The 20,409-nt window shown below is 41.1% G+C and overlaps 1 protein-coding gene across 2 annotated transcripts; it reads left to right on the forward strand.

Moving 5' to 3' along the window:
* The first annotated feature begins 1,914 nt into the window (after positions 1 to 1,914).
* On the forward strand, positions 1,915 to 12,705 carry LOC137382642 (beta-crystallin B2-like). 2 transcript variants are annotated; one of them, XM_068054844.1, is made up of 5 exons: positions 1,915 to 1,996; positions 2,198 to 2,316; positions 6,307 to 6,439; positions 8,370 to 8,512; positions 12,537 to 12,705. In XM_068054844.1, the coding sequence occupies exons 1-5, from the start codon at positions 1,937 to 1,939 to the stop codon at positions 12,703 to 12,705; spliced, it is 624 nt and encodes a 207-aa protein (XP_067910945.1). In that variant the 5' UTR covers positions 1,915 to 1,936. The 2 variants fall into 2 exon arrangements, with proteins under 2 accessions (XP_067910945.1, XP_067910947.1); XM_068054846.1 differs by having other exon boundaries at positions 1,937 to 1,987.
* Positions 12,706 to 20,409: the final 7,704 nt, after the last annotated feature.

The following is a 20,409-nucleotide window of genomic DNA, read 5'->3' on the forward strand; positions in this document are numbered from 1 at the left end:
AGCTAAGGATTATCCTTGTAGTTTAACACCAGTGTCTGACTCTATTCTAAAATTGATCATTTCAAATATACCAAAAAATATTTTTTCTTGATGGCAGAGACATGCATTTGGAAAACTGAAAGGTTCCTCCTGAACTTTTTTGTTAGAGAACTACCTCGGTGGTAGCAAGTGGCAGAAGTCACTAGGCACAGGGGCATATTGAATTACCTTAGGCAATTGGTTTGCTTGAATTTGGGGGAGGATTAATTTACATGATTTACTTTGAGAGGAATCAAAATGGGAAAACTTGCGTTTTAATTCTGTTAATGGAGGCAAGTCTCACTCATTTGTTGCGTGGATAATTGACCTATCTAACAAACAACAGCTGGATTCCAGTTACCTATTCCTGATTCAAAGTATGAAATGTTGGCCCAGATTTTATGGTCAGCGACAAAGTTATGGCACTTACCACTGCCCTCGAAGAAAGCTGCCCAAAAAGATCGAGTGAGCTCTGTGGCATGGAATTCACCTTTCCTGACATTAATTTTATTCCAGTGCCAGCTATAGGGGATCTCTGATATCCAGCAACAGTGATGTTATCAAGCAGGCTTAGCAGCCGATCAGATTGAAGAATTCTCACAGTAACAAGCAGATTCTGTCATTAACTTCTTATAATTTTACAGAAACCGAAAAAAGATTGGGACACACAGATGGAATTACAATGGAAGCTGAAATATCAAATACATTTTTTTAAAAAATACATAGGGCCAAATTTTACACTGCCCCAGTGGGTGGGTTGGTGGCATGCGGGTGGCGTAAAATTGAGCGGGAAGCTCCGGGAGGCCTACCCGCCCAGCTCTCGCCTCCAGTCGACTTTATGGTGGTTGGGTGGGGGTGGGGGGGGGGGGAACAGCCATTTAAAGGCCCTCGCCCACCTCCACGGGTATTTTCCCCAGTGCAAGCAGGTGTGCTGGGGACGTGAAAGGCCGCCCAGCGATAACTGCCAGCTTTTCCACTCCCCGGAGGGCGGGGGGGGGGGGGGTCCCGATTGAGGGCCTCCCCTGCCCCCCAATCCACCCCCGGGACCCATGACGCCCCCCTTATTCAAACGACCACTCCAGCCTCACCAGGGAAGGACCAATTCCCCTGGTGAGGCATGACCAACTTACCTTCACTCCTGGATCCATCTGGTCGGCTGGGCTGCAGTCTCAGTAGTGGCCACCGCTCCCAGTGGCGCTGCTGGGACTAAGAGCTGCTGGCCCGCTGTTTGGCCAGCAGCTCACTGAGGTGGGACCTCCTCCCACAAGCGGGGGATGTCCTGCCTCGGGACAATTAAAGCTCGGGGACCCGTAAAATGCGGAACAGATCCCCGGGCTAGGCGGAAGCAGGTTCGCCACCGACTTTTACGTCGGTGGTGAATTCCCTTCCGGTGAAGGTAAAATCCAGCCCATAATTTTAAAAATCCATATTTTTTAAATCATGGAATGAAGACATTTGACATTCCATAAATATTAAAAATAGTTTTTTCAGGGCCAGAAAAGTTGCTCAGCAGTAAATCTGACTTAGCATGCCATTAAACCCAGTTACATTCAACAAGGTGTAACTTTTTCAAGGGTTTTTACAGTGAGACAAATAGCATGAAAGTGGAAGTTCATGTCAATTCAGTGATTTCTAATTGATATCCATCTGCGAGGATTTCAACAGCGCAGCCTGTGCAGCAGCAGGAAATCACTGACAGAAACTTCTAGATTTCTGCATTTAACTGCACACTCGCAGACACCAGAAGTTGTTGTCAGTTTCACAGAATAACACTGGTGAACACTGACAGGTTCACTGTCATTACAACTACAAAATCCAGGCCATTTGTGGTTTGTTTCAATCCCTATCAGACAGAAGTAATCAGTTTACTCCTTTTTGTCTTTTCTGTTACAGTTTGGCAGAAACACTCCCAGCAACAATGGCATCTGAACAGAACCCAACTCCCAAGCAGCACCCCACCTCCACAGGTGCCCACAAGGTTGGTTCATTCCTTTCTTCTTTCATATCCACCTATCTATAAATTTTGTGACCTCCACTCTGTCCTGCTTAAACAAGGGAAATGGGATGATATTCTGAGCTGTAAGCTTTACAATCCAAAAATTATTAAAATTGGTTTCCCCATTCTTATTCAAAATAATGAAATGACTAGCCTGAATTACACTTTTTTGCACTGTTTCAGATTACCCTGTATGAGCAAGAGAATTTCCAGGGCCGCTTCCATGAGGTGAGTGGCCCTTGTCCCAACTTGAAAGAGACTGGATTGGGGAAAGTTGGCTCCCTTGTGGTGCACACTGGACCGTGAGTATTACATAGAATTATGTAAACTTTACAGCACAGAAACAGTCCATTCAGCCCAATTGAATTTTTCACACGAGCAACTGGAGGATTGCAGGAAAGTCTGGATAGTTTGAGGTCAAATAAACATATATACTAGAGAAATATGAACCAGATTAGCCATGTAAGGGTAACTGAGGACAAGTGTGACATTGGTGGGCTACATTGGATTAATATTTGTTACCACACATATGGCTAACTGGGGACTGCACTGGATAAAAATGGAGTCTCATGAATCTGACTATACAGCACTTCCACAAAAGCAAAATATTGCAGATGCTGTAAATCTGAAATAAAAACAGAAAAAGCTGGAATTAATCATCAGTTCTGATAAGTAGAGACAGAAACAGAGTGAGCATTTCAGGTTAATGTCCTTTCACCAGAACTGGAAAAAGTTAGAGATGTAGAGAATTAAGCAAGTACAAAGGCAGGGAAAGAGGGAGGGGGAAAGCAGGAGAGATTAAATGACAAAAGAGATGATGGCACAAAGCAAGGTGAGGATAGATTGGACAATCAGCGCAAATAGAAATAAATAAGTATGTTCTGGTAGCCATGACAGAGATATGGCTGCAGGATGACATAGATTGGGACCTTAATATTGAAGGGTACATGGCATTTACGAAGGACAGGAAGCTAGGAAAACGTGGAGGGGTAGCTCTGTTAATTAATGATGGTATTAGCGTAATAGAGAGGGATGACCTAAGTTCAGGAGACCAGGATGTAGAAGCAGTTTGGGTAGAGATGAGAAATCATGAAGGCAAGAAGTCACTTGTGGGAGTGGTGTACAGGCCACCTGACATTAACCACACTGTAGGACGGGGTATAAAAGAAGAAATAATGGCAGCTTGTCAGAAAGGTACAGCAATAATTTTGGGGAATTTAAGCTTACATACAGACTGGAAAAATCAGATGGGCAGAGGTAACCTAGATGAGGAGTACATAGAATGTTTTCGGGATAATTTATTGGAACAATACGTTCTGGAGTCAAACAGAGAGCAGGCTATACTCGACCTGGTATTGTGCAACGATTAATTAATGACCTCATAGTTCAGGCACCCTAAGGTAGCAGCGATCATAATATGATTGAATTTTACATTCAATTTGAGGGAGAGAAGAGTGGGTCCAAGACTAGTATTTTAAACTTATATAAGGGCAATTATGAGGGCATGAAAGCAGAGCTTGCTAAAGAGAACTGGAAAATTAGGTTAAGGGATAGATCAATAGAGATGCAGTGGCAGACATTTAAGGGGATATTTCAGAATACACAGAATAGATACATTTCAACAAGAAAGAAAAATTCCAAGGGTGGGACCCGCCATTCGTGGTTAACTAAAACAGTTAAAGATAATATCAAACTTATATTTGCGCAAAGATGGGAGGCAGGTCAGAAGATTGGACAGAATATAAAAAACAGCAAAGAATGACTAAAAGATTGATAAGGAAGGTAAAATTAGAGTACGAGAGAAAGCTAGCTAGAAATATAAAGTCAGATAGTAAAAGTTTCTATAGATATTTAAAAAAGAAAAGAGTTAACAAAGTGAGCGTTGGTCCTATAGAAAGTGAGTCTGGGGAATTAATAATGGATAATAAGGAGATGGCAGAAGAATTGAACATATATTTTGCATCAATCTTCACTATTGAGGATACAAGTAACATCCCAGTATTAGCTGCAAGTCAGGAAATGGAAGGGAGAGAGGAACTCAAGAAAATTACAATCACCAGGGAAGTGGTACTGAACAAATTTTTGGAGCTGCGGACCGACAAGTCCTCGGGTCCTGATGGACTTCATCCTAGGGTATTAAAAGAAGTGGCCAGTGAGATAGTTGATGCGTTAGTTTTAATTTTCCAAAATTCCCTAGATTCGGGGAAGGTTTGTTAGATTGGAAAATAGCGAATACAACTCCTTTATTCAAAAAGGGAGGGAGACAGAAAGCAGGAAACTACAGGCCAGTTAGCTTAACATCTGTCTTAGGGAAAATGTTAGACGTTATTATTAAAGACGTTATAGCAGGGCATTTAGAAAAAAATCAAGGTAATCAGACAGAGTCAACATGGATTTGTGAAAGGGAAATCATGTTTAACCAATTTATTGGAGTTCTTTGAGGGAGTTACATGTGCTGTGGATGAAGGGGAACCGGTGGATGTACTGTACTTAGATTTCCAGAAGGCATTTGATAAGGTGCCACATCAAAGGTTATTGCAGAAAATAAAAGCTCATGGTGTAGGGGGTAACATATTGGCATGGATAGAAGATTGACTAGCTAACAGGAAATACAGAGTAGGCATAAATGGGTCATTTTCTGGTTGGCAAAATGTAACAAGTGGTGTGCCACAGGGATCTGTGCTGGGGCCTTAACTTTTTACAATTTATATAAATGATTTAGATGAAGGGACTAAAGGTATGGTTGCTAAATTTGCTGATGACACAAAGATAGGTAGGAAAGTAACTTGTGAAGAGGACATAAGGGGGCTACAAAGGGCTATAGATAGGTTAAGTGAGTGGGCAAAGACTTGGCAAATGAAGTATAATGTGGGAAAATGTGAAATTGTCCACTTCAGCAGGAAGAATAAAAAAGGAGCATATTATCTAAATGGTGAGAGATTGCAGAGCTCTGAGATACAGAGGGATCTGGGTGTCCTAGTGCAAAAGGTTAGTATGCAGGTACAACACGTAATTAGGAAAGCTAATAGAATGTTATTGTTTATCGCGAGGAAAATGGAATACAAAAGTAGGGAGGTTTTGCTTCAGCTATATGGGGCATTGGTGAGACCACATCTGGAGTACTGTTTACGGTACTGGTCTCCTTATTTAAGGAAGGATGTAAATGCATTGGAGACAGTACAGAGAAGGTTTACCTGACTAATACCTGGAATGGGCGGACTGTCTTACGAGGAAAGATTCGACAGGGTAGGCTTGTATCCACTGGAATTTAGAAGAGTAAGAGGTGACTTGATTGAAACATATAAGATCCTGAGGGATCTTGACAGGGTGGATGTGGAAAGGATGTGCCCCCTTGTGGGAGAATCTAGAACTAGGGGTCACTGTTTAAAAATAAGGGGTCGGCCATTTACGACAGAGATGAGAAGAATTTTTTTCTCTCAGAGGGTCGTGAGTCTTTGGAACTCTCTTCCTTAAAAGGCGGTAGAAGCAGAGTCTTTGAATATTTTTAAGACAGTGGTCGATAGATTCTTCATAAGCAAGGGGGTGGAAGGTTATTGGGGGTAGGCAGAAATGTGGAGTAATCATTTCAGCCATGAACTTATTGAATGGCGGAGCAGGCTCGAAGGGCTCAGTGGCCTACTCCTGCTCCTAATTCGAATGTTTGTATGTTTGTATGCATCACATGTCACACTCCCACAGCTGAATAGCCACCTGGTTGAGTAACTGGAAGGCTTTTGGCACCCATGAAACTACACCCCAGTATGAGTCAGCACCTTCAGGAAAGGGAAGGAGAAAAGTTGAAGCAACAGAAAACTTGCACTGATCGCACAGCTATGAGAACAATATGTCAAGTTTCTGGCTTTAAGAAAATGAAAACATAATGCTGGAAATGTACAGTGTATAACATCAATCTCCCTTCCAGATGCTAGCTGACCTGCTATGTGAGAATTTTCTGTTTCTATCTCAGATTTTCAGCATTAATATTTTTGTGTTTTATCTCTGGGAATAAAAGCATAGAATTGACGACGATATTAGTAGCGAATGCTTAATATGTTCATATGACATTGCTCTTTCCATTATTTTCATGGAAGTGTCATTCCATTCAAACTCAAGTGCATTTATCGTAGGAAGTTCAAATGTGAAAGTCATCACTTTGAGAGATTCCTAAATTGAATAAAAAATTCTGGACTCTGAATTTGGTAGTGGTAGCACGAGATCACCTGTCTCTGTTTTTACAAGGTGGATAACATCCATTGATGTCTGACGTCAAATCTGCTTCGCTTTATTTTCAGATGGGTTGGCTATGAGCAAGCAGGCTGCAAGGGTGAACAGTTTGTATTTGAGAAAGGAGAATATCCCCGCTGGGATACTTGGACAAACAGCCGCAAAAGTGATAGTCTTGCTTCCTTCAAACCTGTAAAACTGGTATGTTGGTATTGATCACAGAGCTAAAACAGAAGAAAACCTCAACCAAACAGTATCAGACCAACAAAAATCTGGAACCCCCTACTGACTGCCTGGTGTGGTACTAAGCCTTATAGATAAGGAAGATAGCAGGTTCAATTCCTGTCTAAGCTTAGTTAGCTGATCTCAACCAAGGCAGCAGCTGAGGTGATATAAAAATCTGCTGGCACCTCTGGGCTAGGGAGGGGAAAAATGGGAGGGGGATTCTAACTGATTCATTGATCTCAGATTGTCAATGCATATGTGTGGAGATTGGGTGTGGAATGTATCAGGCTGACATTTGAAATTCCTCAATGTTGATCTGCCTGTCAACACACATCATCAGAGCTCATGAAAGAAGAATGGTGGCTTGAATGAAACACTAAAGGTCTGCTTTTGACACTGTGCCTCAGCATGAATCAACACTTGCAGGAGAGGGAAGAATTTTTTTTTCAAAAAAAGAAACTAAGAAACCTGGAGGTTGCATCCCTCCATAGGCACCTGTAATGAGTTTGACATGAGTGCAATTGGAGGGAAAATGTTGGTAATCCCTTACACAGTGCGGAAGTTAGGGCAACTCACACTTTAAACATGTTCTACTTAGTCAGATTCCAAAATGGCCAATATTTTCAATGTTGTTCCACAGTTTGGAGATTCTGTCTACTATTTAGCTGGGTAATAGTTAATATGTCTATCTTGCTGTTGTTCTTCTAACTTTATGGAGATTCTATTTATTGGGCACAATAATACTGCAAGTTCTGTTCAGGACTTCTCCAGTGGAAGAATCACGTCTTCACACAAGTTTCAGCTTCAAGCCCCCCAGCTACTTTCCTTGCTACTCTGCTGATCTGTGCACCCCTCAAATTGAAACACTAAGCTTTATATAATCTAGAATAGAGTCACATGCTAAAACCGATGGGTTATAATGCAAAGTATCAAAATTATACAGTGCTTATTGTCTCACAATTACAGTCAAAAATCTCCCAACCATTAACCTGGACTATTGGAATTAAATTCTATAATTAACTAGATTATATAGCTAAAGGAAATAACTATACATTTTTTATGAAAACTATTATTTCCCTAAAATTTAAATCCTCCATTTGCTATTGTACAAAATGGGCTAAGAATCAATCACATCAAGCATTACATAACTATATAAAGTCCCTTTTTATTAAGGAAGCTATGAGTTGAAGTGCTGTTCAGTGTTTGCACACTGGACATTCTGGCTTATTGGCAAATAATTCCTTGTGATATTTTATCTGCCAATGTCAATTAATTAATTACAAATAAGTAGCCAAATGCAGCAGAAGTAGTTAATGATCTGGACTTTACATTCAGTTTAATGGCTAGTAAAGTGGACTGGTAGATGCTACAAGCATTGCCACTCTGAACAATCTTTAGAATAGCCTGATAGCCTAGATAGTAAACACACATGCTCATGTAGTGCTGATACAGATCAGGAAGGTCCTAGTTTCCATCACTAATCTGCAATCTTGTCCAGACAGCAGTCAAATTCTACAATTTGTTTCATTATTCCCAGTCTGTAGAAGGGAGGAATTAGGGTTCTCACTCCAGATTGATCCCATTGACTCTTGCTGGAAAATATACGTGCGGACAGTGGACGAGGATGGAGCTGAACTTGACTATGATATCCCCAAAGTCAAACAGCCTACTGATGTTTGCTTTCAAGGCTCCCACATGAGGAGTCGTCACTTAAGTGATTGCTGGAGGGCTGCTGGCAATTGTGAAACCACACTCCACCATGAAGCATTGCTGTCAGATAGGAGGGGAGTAAAAGAGGGAGGAAATTTAATGTAAAAATCAAAGGGTGGCCACTAAAAGATTCATCAGAATTTTAATGACTCTTATTCTGAAAAGGACTTACCCTTTTGTGTCATTACATCTGCAGGATGGACATGAACACAAGATCATACTTTATGAAAATCCTAACTTTACTGGAAAGAAAATTGAAATCATAGATGATGATGTGCCAAGTTTCCACGCTCATGGCTACCAGGAGAAAGTGTCATCCATCCGTGTTCTGAATGGAACGTGAGTACTGTGAGAGGACTTCTAGAAAAGCTATTATTTTAATATCTTTTGACTCCACTTGATAGCAGACATATTGGAAGTAATTTTCCAATGATGGACTAGGGAAGGGTCATCAGTGCATTGGGAAATTACCCACTTTGAGTAATTGAATGATTGACTTGGATTTTGTAATAATGATGGTGAAACTGCCAGCGCTCGCAACAATTACTTCTATGAAACTGACAGAAACTTTTGGAATTCGCACACGCACAATTATATGTGGAAATCCAGAAGCTGCTGTCAGTGATTCTGCACTTCTCCAATGGGGTACACTGTTGAAGTCCCCACAGACTGCAATCAATTAGAAATCCCTGAAATGACAAGAGCTTCTCCTGTTGTGCCATAATATCCCTGTTAAAAGCCCCAGAAAAAGCTGCGCCTTTTTAATGTGATGTTTACTGTGTTTTCAACAGTGTACTCAGTCATACATAAACTCTGCTGAAGAACCTCTCTCTCCCTGGAATACTAATTTTATATTTGTGTAATGCCAAATATTTCCACTCTGATAAAAATTCCAAGTTTAATATAATCAAGAAAATTAAAGTTTGCTTATGATATTTCACCTTCTATTCATTTATCTCCCTCTCTATAAAATTTTGTTAAAAGTGAAGGATAATCAGGGCATTTTACTTCCTGTTATTCTGTCTGTGGGAATACTTCAATGTGAATGGTTGTTTATGCTGTTTGATGATATCACTATTGCTGGATACTGGGAGATCCCCTTGTCTTGGCGCCATTTTCAAATTAACATCAGGAAAGATTAAATCCAGGCCACAGAGATCACTAGATTTTTGTGGACAGCTTCTTCAAGGTCAACAGCGAGTGCCTTCACTTCACCGCTGACCGCAAAATCCAGGCCATTATCTTCTAAATGCAAGGTATAGTGTTGCTGGGTGCCCCAGCTGCTTTTAGCATGCCTTCCACCAAGTGAATACATACATTGGTAAGATACCTATGTGAGTAGGATTGCCAGCTTTTCCCAGTTGCAAATCCAGATCAGTGGAGGGTAGGGTACAGCATTATGGCTTTGGTTCCAACCTGAGCTTTGCTGCTGTTGAAAGTTCTCTGAAAGCCTTAACCCACTGATTGGGGGCATAGCCTAAAAGCTAAAGCCAAGCCTTTCAGGAGTGAAGTTAGGAAACTCTCTACACACAAAGGATGGTAGAAGTTTGGAATGCTGTTCTGCAAATGACAATTGATGCTAGATCAATTGTTAATTTTAAATCTAAGATTGATAGATTTTTGTTAACCAAGAGGTATTAAGGAATATGGGGGAAAGGCGGATATATGGATTAGGCCACAGATCAGCCGCAATCTCATTGAATGTCAGAACAGGCTCGAGGGACTAAATGGCCTATTCCTGTTCCCATGTTCCTATAACCTTAATGCCTCCATATTATGAAACACAAAATTAGAGAAATGGATCTATATTTTATTTAAAAAACACTTTGGATTTGATTTACATTTTAAATTTTTCATATTTCCCATATGAAGCCCGAACTATCCAGTTCAAAACTATACAGGTGGCAGCCCTAAAGATAAAGGAAAAGAATGGAATTCAGATTGTGTGAGGCCTTTGCCATGTTCAGGAATTATGTTGATGTCATAAGTAAAAGCACAACATAAATAGTTCTGAGCAAACTGTTTGAAATGCTAAAGAGACAAGCTTGGAGCTGTTGGCTCTATGCCAGAAATGAAAGTTCGAGACATAGATTTTCACATACAGATTTGTAGATACTCACCAACAACACACACATGATGCATACGCTGTGGGAAACCTTACATTATAGTTGCCAGGCTCAGTAGCAGGGTGGCCAACCCTTAAAGTTCCATAATGTTGCATTACAATGGTCGGGTTATTATACCCTCAGCTCTAGGCCATTACATTATTCCACCTCCAGCATGATGCCACCAACAAACACATCTTCCCCTCCCCTGTCAGCATTCCGAAGGGATTGTTCCCTCCGCAACACCCTAGTCCACTCCTCCTTCACCCCTGACATCTCATCCCCTTCCCATGGCACCTTCCCATGTAACCACAGGAGGTATAATACCTGCCCTTTTACCTCTTCTCTCCTCACCATCCAAGACCCCAAACACTCCTTCCAGGTGAAGCAGCAATTTACTTGTACTTCTTTCAATATAGCATACTGTATTCGCTACTCGCAATGCGGTCACATCTACATTGGAGAGACCAAACGCAGATTGGGTGACTGCTTTGTGGAACACTGCTGCTCAGTCCGCAAGCATAACCCCCGAGCTTCCGGTTCCTTGCCATTTTAATTCACCACCCTGCCCTCATGCCTACATTTCTGTCCATGGCCTGCTGCAGTGTTCCAGTGAACCTCAATGTAAGCTCGAGGAACAGCACTTCCTTCCGATTAGGCAATCTACTGTCTTCCAGACTCAACATTGAGTTCAACAATTTCAGAGCATGACTGCCTTTTTTTATTTTATTTTTTAACCATGTTCCTGTCTTAATCTTGTTTTTCATTGTTTTGCTTTTGGACAGGGCTGTTCATTATTCTGCCATTAACACTCTCTCTGGGCTAATGTTTTGTCTTTTACTACAACTATTAGCACTCTCTTTGCCTTTGTTCCATGACATCTTTGTCATTTAATCTTTCCTGCCCTCTACCCTATCACACGCCTTCCCTTTTGTTCTTCTCCCCACTCCCCACCGCCCCCCCCCCGCCCCCACTCCCACTCCTTTCACTTGCTCAACATTTCTAAACTTTGCCAGCTCTGATTAAAGGTCACAGACCTGAAACAGTAACTGTTTCTCTCTCCTCAGATGCTGCCAGACCTGCTGAGTACTTCCAGCACATTGTTTTTATTGCATTATTAACCTCCTATGACCTTTACCCTTAGATTACATTAGCTTCCATTGGCTCAGCATTCCAGAGACTTGCAGTCTCTATAGGAGAGATACACAGCCTTCACTAATAAGCTACATTTAGGAAAAGTGGTAAAAAGCTATTCCTTATCTAGCAGAAGGTGAGAACTAAACAAAGAACAAACAATTATCTTTATGAGCTTGAAGATCTGGGCTGATTGGACATGTTCCAGATACTGCCTGTTTAAGCAGTACTCTCCAGACTGTCTTTTAAGCCAAAGATGCAATCGTCAGTATAAAAGGGCCCCTAAATACAATCTTCGTTTATCATAGTCTCTCTAACACACAGCTCTGATAACACACACACTAACAACATCAGTCCAATCACCATTATTTTCATCATTTCAATCGTCTGGAATTCCCACATGGGGTTCTCTGATGGGAGATAAGCAGGACCTCTAGAGAAATAGAGTAAATGACCATTTATGCCATTTCTACAGGGTTTCCACTTAGGTTGCTGTGAGAGATTGGAGAACCCTGTGGAATTTATTCCCCAATTCCTTTCTTTATGTTGTTGTTTTTTACATTTTTGTTTCCTCCTTATGTTTTCATTTCACATTCCTCCCCCAAAAAAGCTAATTAAAAGAAAGAACTTGCATTTATATAGCACCTTTCTTGACTCTGTGTTTTGATTGACCTGGACATTGGTGCAGGTCTGGCGTTCTTCTGCTCTGGAAGGGTTAAATTTTTATATGGAGTACCTTGACCTGGGAAGAGAGAGTGACTTAATATTCCCAATTTCCTTTCACCCAAATGACTGTTTTTCACGTCTATCTTTGACAGTGAATATCAACTGGGTGTTGAACCATTCAACCCAATCCTGTGTTCACCTTGACGTCCACATATACATACACATGTTCCAGCAGTAGTCATTGAATAAGGATCAAGAGGATGATGCCTTAATGACTTTCCCTCCCTCACTGAGGGCTGTGAGGCCAACTGTAGCAGCTCAATGACTGTCCCAGCTGAGATCAGTTAGCTCAGCACTGCCTTGGGATTGGAAGTCTTTTCTTTGGACTTCCTTTGCCTGAAAGGATCAGATTTGTGGTACTCCTCTTTCAGTAACTCCTGTTTATGTATTTCTTCCAGATGGGTTGGCTATCAGTACCCAGGATACAGAGGTTACCAGTACCTGCTTGAGAAGAGAGAGTACAAGGACACAAATGAATTTGGAGCCCAGACACCTCAGATCCAGTCTGTCAGACGTATTAAGGATATGCAATGGCACCAGAGGGGAATCTTTCATCCCACTAATTGAAAGGCACCTCTGCTCCCAAGCTTCTTGCCATCAGTTTCTCACTGATTTGCTGCTAAACTCCTAACCACAGGATAAATGAATGCCTCCCCACAGTGTTCTGTATGAATACAACAGCTGAGCCAATTAAATAAAATACTGCACTTCAAGCTCACCTTCTCTATTGTGTGTTTTTCTTTTTATATGTTAACTGACTTAACAACAGAAGGGAGATGAAGGGGAGGATGCAAAGACTGGATTTCATGCAAAATTGGTCCTGTTGGATGCTGACAACAGTGAGGTTCTGTAGTAAAGATTGTCTCAATGACAGCTGGTTAAGGCAGTATGCAACTGAGTTTTACAAAGAATGCCTCCCAACCTGAATAATCTCAGCAGGGGAGAAGGAGACAGTAAGTGGCTATAATTTACCTCAGCATCCCTGGACTATGAAACAAAAATCAGCCTGGGCTTTTACTCTTGATTACTATCCAGTGATCTGTGCTAGAAAGCATGCAACTGGTGTGGATCAACTGTGATGCTCCCTACAGTGTGCAGGATCACTGTCTTTGGTCGGGAGGAGGAAATTAAGACGATCTACCAATTTAAATCCCTGTGCATACCTTGCAGCAAGGAAGAGGATTATATAACCAGTAGGCTGCAACTCCCTGGCACAGCCTATACAAACCAAAAGGGTCCCATTGTATTCTGTGTATGTTATACAACACTACATAGATAGCAATGTAAAACTATTTTTTTCAATCCAAAATGTGACTATTTTATCACCAATGCAAAGCTGAGCCATTCAATTAGATGATTAGGTTTTTGCACAGTTCATCCTAGGTGACATTGGCCCTTGAACAGGACCCTAACATTGTGCTAAATTGTTCTTGTTGGGGTTGGTTTTCTACTTAACAATTATCTGATAAGATTTAACGTGGATAAAAGGTGAAATCTGCAGCTGCATATGTTACTAATCTTTATCTCTTGTCATAAAGCAGTGTGGCCACTGTGTGTCAGTGCAGGGCTGTGATAAAGAACAATCTGGGCTGGACATTTGTAACCGACCACAGTGCAAACTGAATAGTTTCAGTTCGGTTGTACCAAGTAAGAATGGTTTATTGAGACCATGTACAATGTATATCATTGTCATTGCACACACTTCCAAAAGAATAGTTCTGCAAATGTCATCTTTATTCCCACAAAGGCAAATCAAGCAAAGATCCTGAATGTCAATCCATCCCTGCATTCCACAAAATTCATCGTTGACTGGGTTGCCTCCTTATGAAGGCATTTCTATGCTCCCAGCAGCTGAGAAACACTAAGTGTTCTATTATCTCTTACTATACCCCAAATAATCCCCAATCATGTCCTGGACCAGATATTCATCCATCTTTTTTTTCTTTAAAAAAAGGTACAAATGAGTACAACATTAACTGCTTCTGCTGGCAGTCTATTCCACACATCCAATGTTCGGTGCAAAAATGAAACTTTCTTTTTCATGAAGAGAAAGCTTCCAGCATCAGTAACAACTGTGGCAGCCCAAATCATACAGCACAGAATTGTCATAATAGCCAATATTATTACTAATGATGATTTTAGATAATAACTATACAGAACATTAAATATAAACTGATAATCCAATATATTTGTCATCCAATTCAATGTAAAACCACAGCTTTAACATTTATTCTTATTACTGTAAATTTCTGTGGATGCAGGAGACATTTCACATCAATATCTTTCCTATCTGGGTCTGACGTGCAGGACATCAATGATGAATCTGGAATCTGATGTATAGGATATCAGCAATGACTGAACACATTGTCCCATGTTGGGGGTCTCATGTAGGGGTACCTTTCATAAATGTCATCTTTTATATTAAAAATTCTTCATGTGTGAATGTGGACAATGGAGCCCTGATTTTCTGATTAATATTATTTTAATGTCAGCAGTAACACATTTAAAATAAATTAATTACCACCAGCACTATAATATCACCGATTGGAAAATCCTGGCTTGATTGTCAGCAAACTATTCCACTGCAGAGAAGGAAGGTATCACGGCCGAACTCTCTTCTCACCTGAAGTCCATACATGCACATTATCCAATAAATATCACTGGATACCAAACAAGGAAGGAATTTTAGTTCATTTATCTCTCTCTGTACTGGTGGCACTCAAACCTATTATGGTGTTCTAACTGTTGCACCACTGAAACCAGCTAACTCAATACAGACCAGAGATGCCTGCATACAATGTTGCTGATTTCTTTGCAACTTGTAAATCTGCCCCCGCATGCTCCAAGCCTGTTGGAAGCACCAGATCATGAAATCACCCTTCTAATGTCAATCCTTTGGTCCTTTGACTATGGCCTTCTGTGTATCCTCCCTCTATTTGCTCCACCTATGGTAGCAGAGCCCGAGTCCGGAGCAACTACCAATATACACATAAAAGCGTCCTATCCTGTAAATGTATGATGCTGCAGTCCTATTCCATCAGTATATAATGTTACTGTCCAGTACTGTACTCCCCATCCAGTGTATCTGAGGAATTGCAAGTGGGATTTGCATAGTTGGCACACTGTTGTATATTTAAATTCCCTAACTTCAAAATTTAGATTGAGGGCAGCACCAGGATGTCATGGCAGAGGGAAGTCCTGTTCCACCTCATTTCCAGTGATGCAATGGTACCTTTGGAATTCCATGTACTTTTTTCTCTATCCTGTAAGTGTATATTTTTACTATCCAATCCTTAAAAATTTTCAGCATAGACAGAGCCCATTCAACCCATCATGCCTATCCAGTTCTTTGTTGGAGCAATCCAGAACTAATCCCATTGTTCCATTCTATTCCCGTAGTCCTATAACTTCTTCCAATTCAAATATTTATCCAATTTTCTTTTAAACAAATGGTCCCTACCTCAACCATTCCCTGTAGCAAAGCTTTGCATGCTCTGAACAATATTTCATGTCAAGAACTTTCTCCTAAACTCACTACTCATTTTGTTAGTGATAATTTAAAATTAATGAACCTCCGTTACAAATAACCCAAACAGAAGAGTCTTCCACTATTCACTAACAAAACTCTTCATAATTTTAAAAACCATCAAAGGAAATTGCCCTATTATCTTATGTCTTCATTATTATGGGGCCCCATCCTTGGCATCATCCTGGTGAATCAATGTGGTGCACTCTGTCTACCTCTAATGCCTAAAATTGCACAATGTATTCTAACTGTGGCCTAACTAACATTTTATATACTCTAAATATTACTTCTTTACTCTTGTACTCTCTGCCCAGATTTTAAAATGGTTTCATACCTGTATTTGCATTTTCGGGGAATTATATATTTGACTCTTTGAATCCTACCCTTCAGTGTCTTTCTATTAAGTGTGTACGCTCATTTGTCTCAAAAGTATGACCTTACATTTATCTACATGAAATGGCATCTGCCATCTAATTGCCCCAACACCAATTTATCTGTGTCTTCATGAAGTTTTTTTATAGTCAAGAAGAAAGACTTGCATTTATATAGCACCTTCCATGACCACCGGATGTCTCAAAGTGCTTTACAGCCAATTAAGTACTTTACAGCCAATGATTACCAGTCGTAATCGGGGATAGTATAGTTAGGGGCATAGACACTGTTCTCTGTGGCCAGGATCGAGAGTCCCGAAGGCTCTGTTGCCGACCTGGTGCCAGGGTTCGGGATATCTCATCTGGGCTGCAAAGGAACTTGGAGTGGGAGGGGAAAGATCCAGTTGCCGTGGTCCACGTAGGTACCAACGATATAAGTAGAACGAGGTTAGAGGTTCTGTTGAAGGAATATGAGCAGCTAGGGGCTAAATTAAAAAGCAGAACCAAAAAGGTAATAATCGCTGGATTACTACCTGAGCCACGAGCAAATTGGCAAAGGGTCAATAAGATTAAAGAGGTAAATGCATGGCTCAAAGATTGGTGTGGGAGAAATGGGTTCGAATTCGTGGGACATTGGCACCAGTACTGAGGAAGGAGGGAGCTGTTCCGATGGGACGGGCTCCACCTGAATCATGCTGGGACCAGAGTCCTGGCGAATCGCATAACTAGGGCTGTAGATAGGGCTTTAAACTAAATAGTGGGGGGGGAGGGTTCAGTTGCGTGGAAAAACAGGAAGTTAAAGGACAAGGTAGGAGTGCAGGTTAGTGGTGAGGCTGATTGTTATCAAACTGCAACAAGTATACTGGTTAAACCAGAAGAGAGAAATAATAAACAGGTGAATAAAGCATCAGTGCTGAGGGACAGGTTAGGGGGTATAGCCCAAATAAGAGTTCTATATACAAATGCACAGAGTGTAAGGAATAAACTAGATGAGCTGCAGGCGCAAATTCAAATGGAAGATTATGATATGGTGGCCATTGCGGAGATGTGGCTGCAGGATGGTCAGGACTGGGAACTAAGTATACCTGGTTATAAAGTTTACAGGAGGGACAGGGAAAATGGCAGAGGGGGCGGAGTAGCCTTACTGATTAGAAATAATATCACCTCATTGGTGAGGGAGGATATAATGAGGGGAAAGCAGCCAGTGGAGACCTTATGGGTGGAATTGAGGAACAAAAAGGATCAAAAACTGTAATAGGTGTTGTGTATAGAGCCCCTGGTAGCAGTTCTGAGGTGTTAGATTGTATAAATGCACAAATTAGGCAAGTGTGTAACAAAGGCAGAGTAGTATTAATGGGGGATTTAAACTTACACATTGATTGGGAGAGGCAGACTAGCATCTGTCAGAAAAGTAGTGAATTTCTGGAATGTGTCCAGGATAGTTTCCTTCAGCAATATATCCTAGATGTAACAAGGGGACAGGCAATATTAGATTTAGTTATGAATAATGAGCCAAATTTAATTAGTAGCCTAACTGTGCGTGAAGATTTATCAAATTGTGATCATGACATGATCGAATTTAAGGTAGCGTTTGAAAGTGAAAAGCACGAATCAACTACTAGAATTGTAGACTTGGGTAAGGTTGACTTTACCGGGATGAGACAGAGACTGTCCACGGTAAACTGGGTAGATCTATTGATGGGTCAAACGACTGAAGAACAGTGGAGAATATTTAAAGAAACATTTAATGAAATACAGAGTGAGTATAGTGCAGTGGTTAGCACCGCAGCCTCACAGCACCAGGAACCCGGGTTCGATTCTGGGTACTGCCTGTGCGGAGTTTGCAAGTTCTCCCTGTGACCGTGTGGGTTTTTGCCGGGTGCTCCGGTTTCCTGCCAAAGACTTGTAGGTAAATTGGCCATTGTAAATTGCCCCTAGTGTAGGTAGGTGGTAGGGAATATGGGATTACTGTAGGGTTAGTATAAATGGGTGGTTGTTGGGCGGCACAGACTCGGTGGGCCGAAGGGCCTGTTTCAGAGCTGTATCTATAAATGAATATATACTCCTGAGAGGAAAAAGCTCCACTTCTCAGAAAAAACAGACATGGGCAACTAAAGAGATTAGGGATAGCATAAAACAAAAAGGGCTTACAAAAATGCAAAACGCAGCACAGATCTGGCATGAATGGGATCGATACAAAGACCAGCAAAGGGTCACAAAGCAGCTTATAAGATCTACTAAATGAGATTATGAAAGGAAACTTGCGAGGGACATCAAAATCAATAAGAAGAAATTTTATAAGTTACAGAAAGGGACAGTGGGTGGTCAAGAGCAATGTAGGTCCACTAAAAGCTGAAAATGGAGATATTGTCATTGATAATGGGGAAATGGCAGACATGTTGAACAATTACTTTACCTCAGTATTTACAGTTGAAAAGGAGGATAACTTGCCGGAAGTCCCGAAAAAATTAATAGCCAATAGGGGACAGGGACTTAATACAATTAATGTAAGTAAAACATCAGTAACAAGGAAATTAATGGAACTAAAGAGTGAGAAATCCCCAGGACCTGACGGTTTCCATCCGAGGGTGTTAAAGGAAGTAGGGGAGCACATTGTAGCTGCCCTAACTATAGTCTTTCAGAGTTCCCTAGATTCAGGAGTGGTCCCTCTGGATTGGAAAGTTGCACATGTCACTCCACTTTTTAAGAAGGGTGAAAGGGGGAACCAAGGAAATTATAGACCAGTTAGCCTGACATCTGTGGTCGGCAAGTTGCTAGAGTCTATAATCAAGGATAGGGTGACTGAACACCTAGAAAAATTTCAGTTAATCAGGGACAGCCAGCATGGATTCATGACGGGAAGGTCATGCCTGACAAATCTCATTGAATTTTTTGAAGAGGTGACTAAGGTAGTGGACAGGGGAATGTCTATGGATGTTATTTATATGGACTTCCAGAAGGCATTTGACATTTGATAAAGTCCCACATAAGAGACTGTTAACTAAGATAGAAGCCCATGGATTTGAGGGAAAATTATTAACATGGTTAAGAAGTTGGTTGAGTGGTAGGTGACAGAGAGTGGGGATAATGGGTAAGTACTCCGATTGGCAGGATGTGACTAGTGGTGTCCCGCAGGGATCTGTGTTGGGACCTCAATTATTCACATTATTAATTAATGACTTGGATGATGGCATTGTAAGTCATATATCCAAATTTGCTGATGATATAAAGTTAGGCGGCATTGTAGACAGTCTAGATGATAGCATAAAATTGCAGAGATATTGACAGACTAGGTGAGTGGGCAAAACTGTGGCAGATGGATTTCAATGCGGGCAAGTGTGAGATTATCCATTTTGGACCAAAAAAGGATAGAGCAGGGTACTTTCTAAATGGGAAGAGGTTAAGTACAGTGGATGTCCAAAGAGACTTGGGGGTTCAGGTGCATAGATCTTTAAAATGCCACGAGCAAGTGCAGAAAATAATCAAAAAGGCTAATGGAATGCTAGCCTTTATATCTAGAGGATTGGAGTATAAAGACAGAGGTTATACTGCAGCTGTACAAAACCCTGGCTAGATCCCACTTGGAGTACTGTGAGCAGTTCTGGGCACCACACCTTAGGAAGGATATATTGGCCTTGGAGGGAGTGCAACGTAGGTTTACAAGAATGATACCTGGACTACAGGGGTTAAGTTACGAGGAGGGATTACACAAATTAGGCCAGTTTTCACTAGAATTTAGAAGGTTAAGGGGTGATCTGATCGAAGTCTTCAAGATATTAACAGGAAAAGACAGGCTAGATAAAGATAAATGATTTCCACTGGTTGGAGATTCTAAAACTAGGGGGCATAGTCTAAAAATTAGGACCAGACCATTCAGGAGAGATGTTAGGATGCAATTCTTCACGCCAAGGGTGGTAAAAGTTTGGAACTTTTTCCCACAAACAGCAATTGAAGCTAGAACAGTTGTTAATTTTAAATCTGAGATAGACAGATTTTTGTTAAACAAAGATATTAAGGAATATGGGCCAAAGGCAGGTATATGGAGTTAGGCCGCGGATCAGCCATGATCTCATTGAATGGCGGGACAGGCTTGAGGGGCTGAATGGCCTACTCCTGTTCCTATCTTCCTATATGTTGAAGTGTAGTCACTGCTGTAATGCAGGAAACACGGCAGCCAGTATGTGCACATCAAACTCCCACAAACAGCAATGTGATAATGACTAGATAATCTGATTTTTGTGTTGTTGATTGAGGGATAAATATTGGCCAGGACACTGGGGATAACTCCCCTGTTTTTCTTCAAATGCAGATGGGACCTCAGTTTAACACCTCATTCAAAAGATGGCATCTCCGACAGTGCAGCACTCCCTCAGT

The sequence above is a fragment of the Heterodontus francisci genome, chromosome 23 (genome assembly GCF_036365525.1).
Source record: "Heterodontus francisci isolate sHetFra1 chromosome 23, sHetFra1.hap1, whole genome shotgun sequence".
Lineage (NCBI taxonomy): Eukaryota > Metazoa > Chordata > Chondrichthyes > Heterodontiformes > Heterodontidae > Heterodontus > Heterodontus francisci.

Excerpts from the sequence above, each read along its gene's own strand:
- LOC137382642 (XM_068054844.1), top strand. The coding sequence starts at position 1,937 with ATGGCATCTGAACAGAACCCAACTCCCAAGCAGCACCCCACCTCCACA. Across the intron at positions 6,440-8,369 it reads CCTTCAAACCTGTAAAACTG|GATGGACATGAACACAAGAT; the intron begins GTATGTTGGTAT and ends TTACATCTGCAG. Across the intron at positions 8,513-12,536 it reads ATCCGTGTTCTGAATGGAAC|ATGGGTTGGCTATCAGTACC; the intron begins GTGAGTACTGTG and ends TATTTCTTCCAG.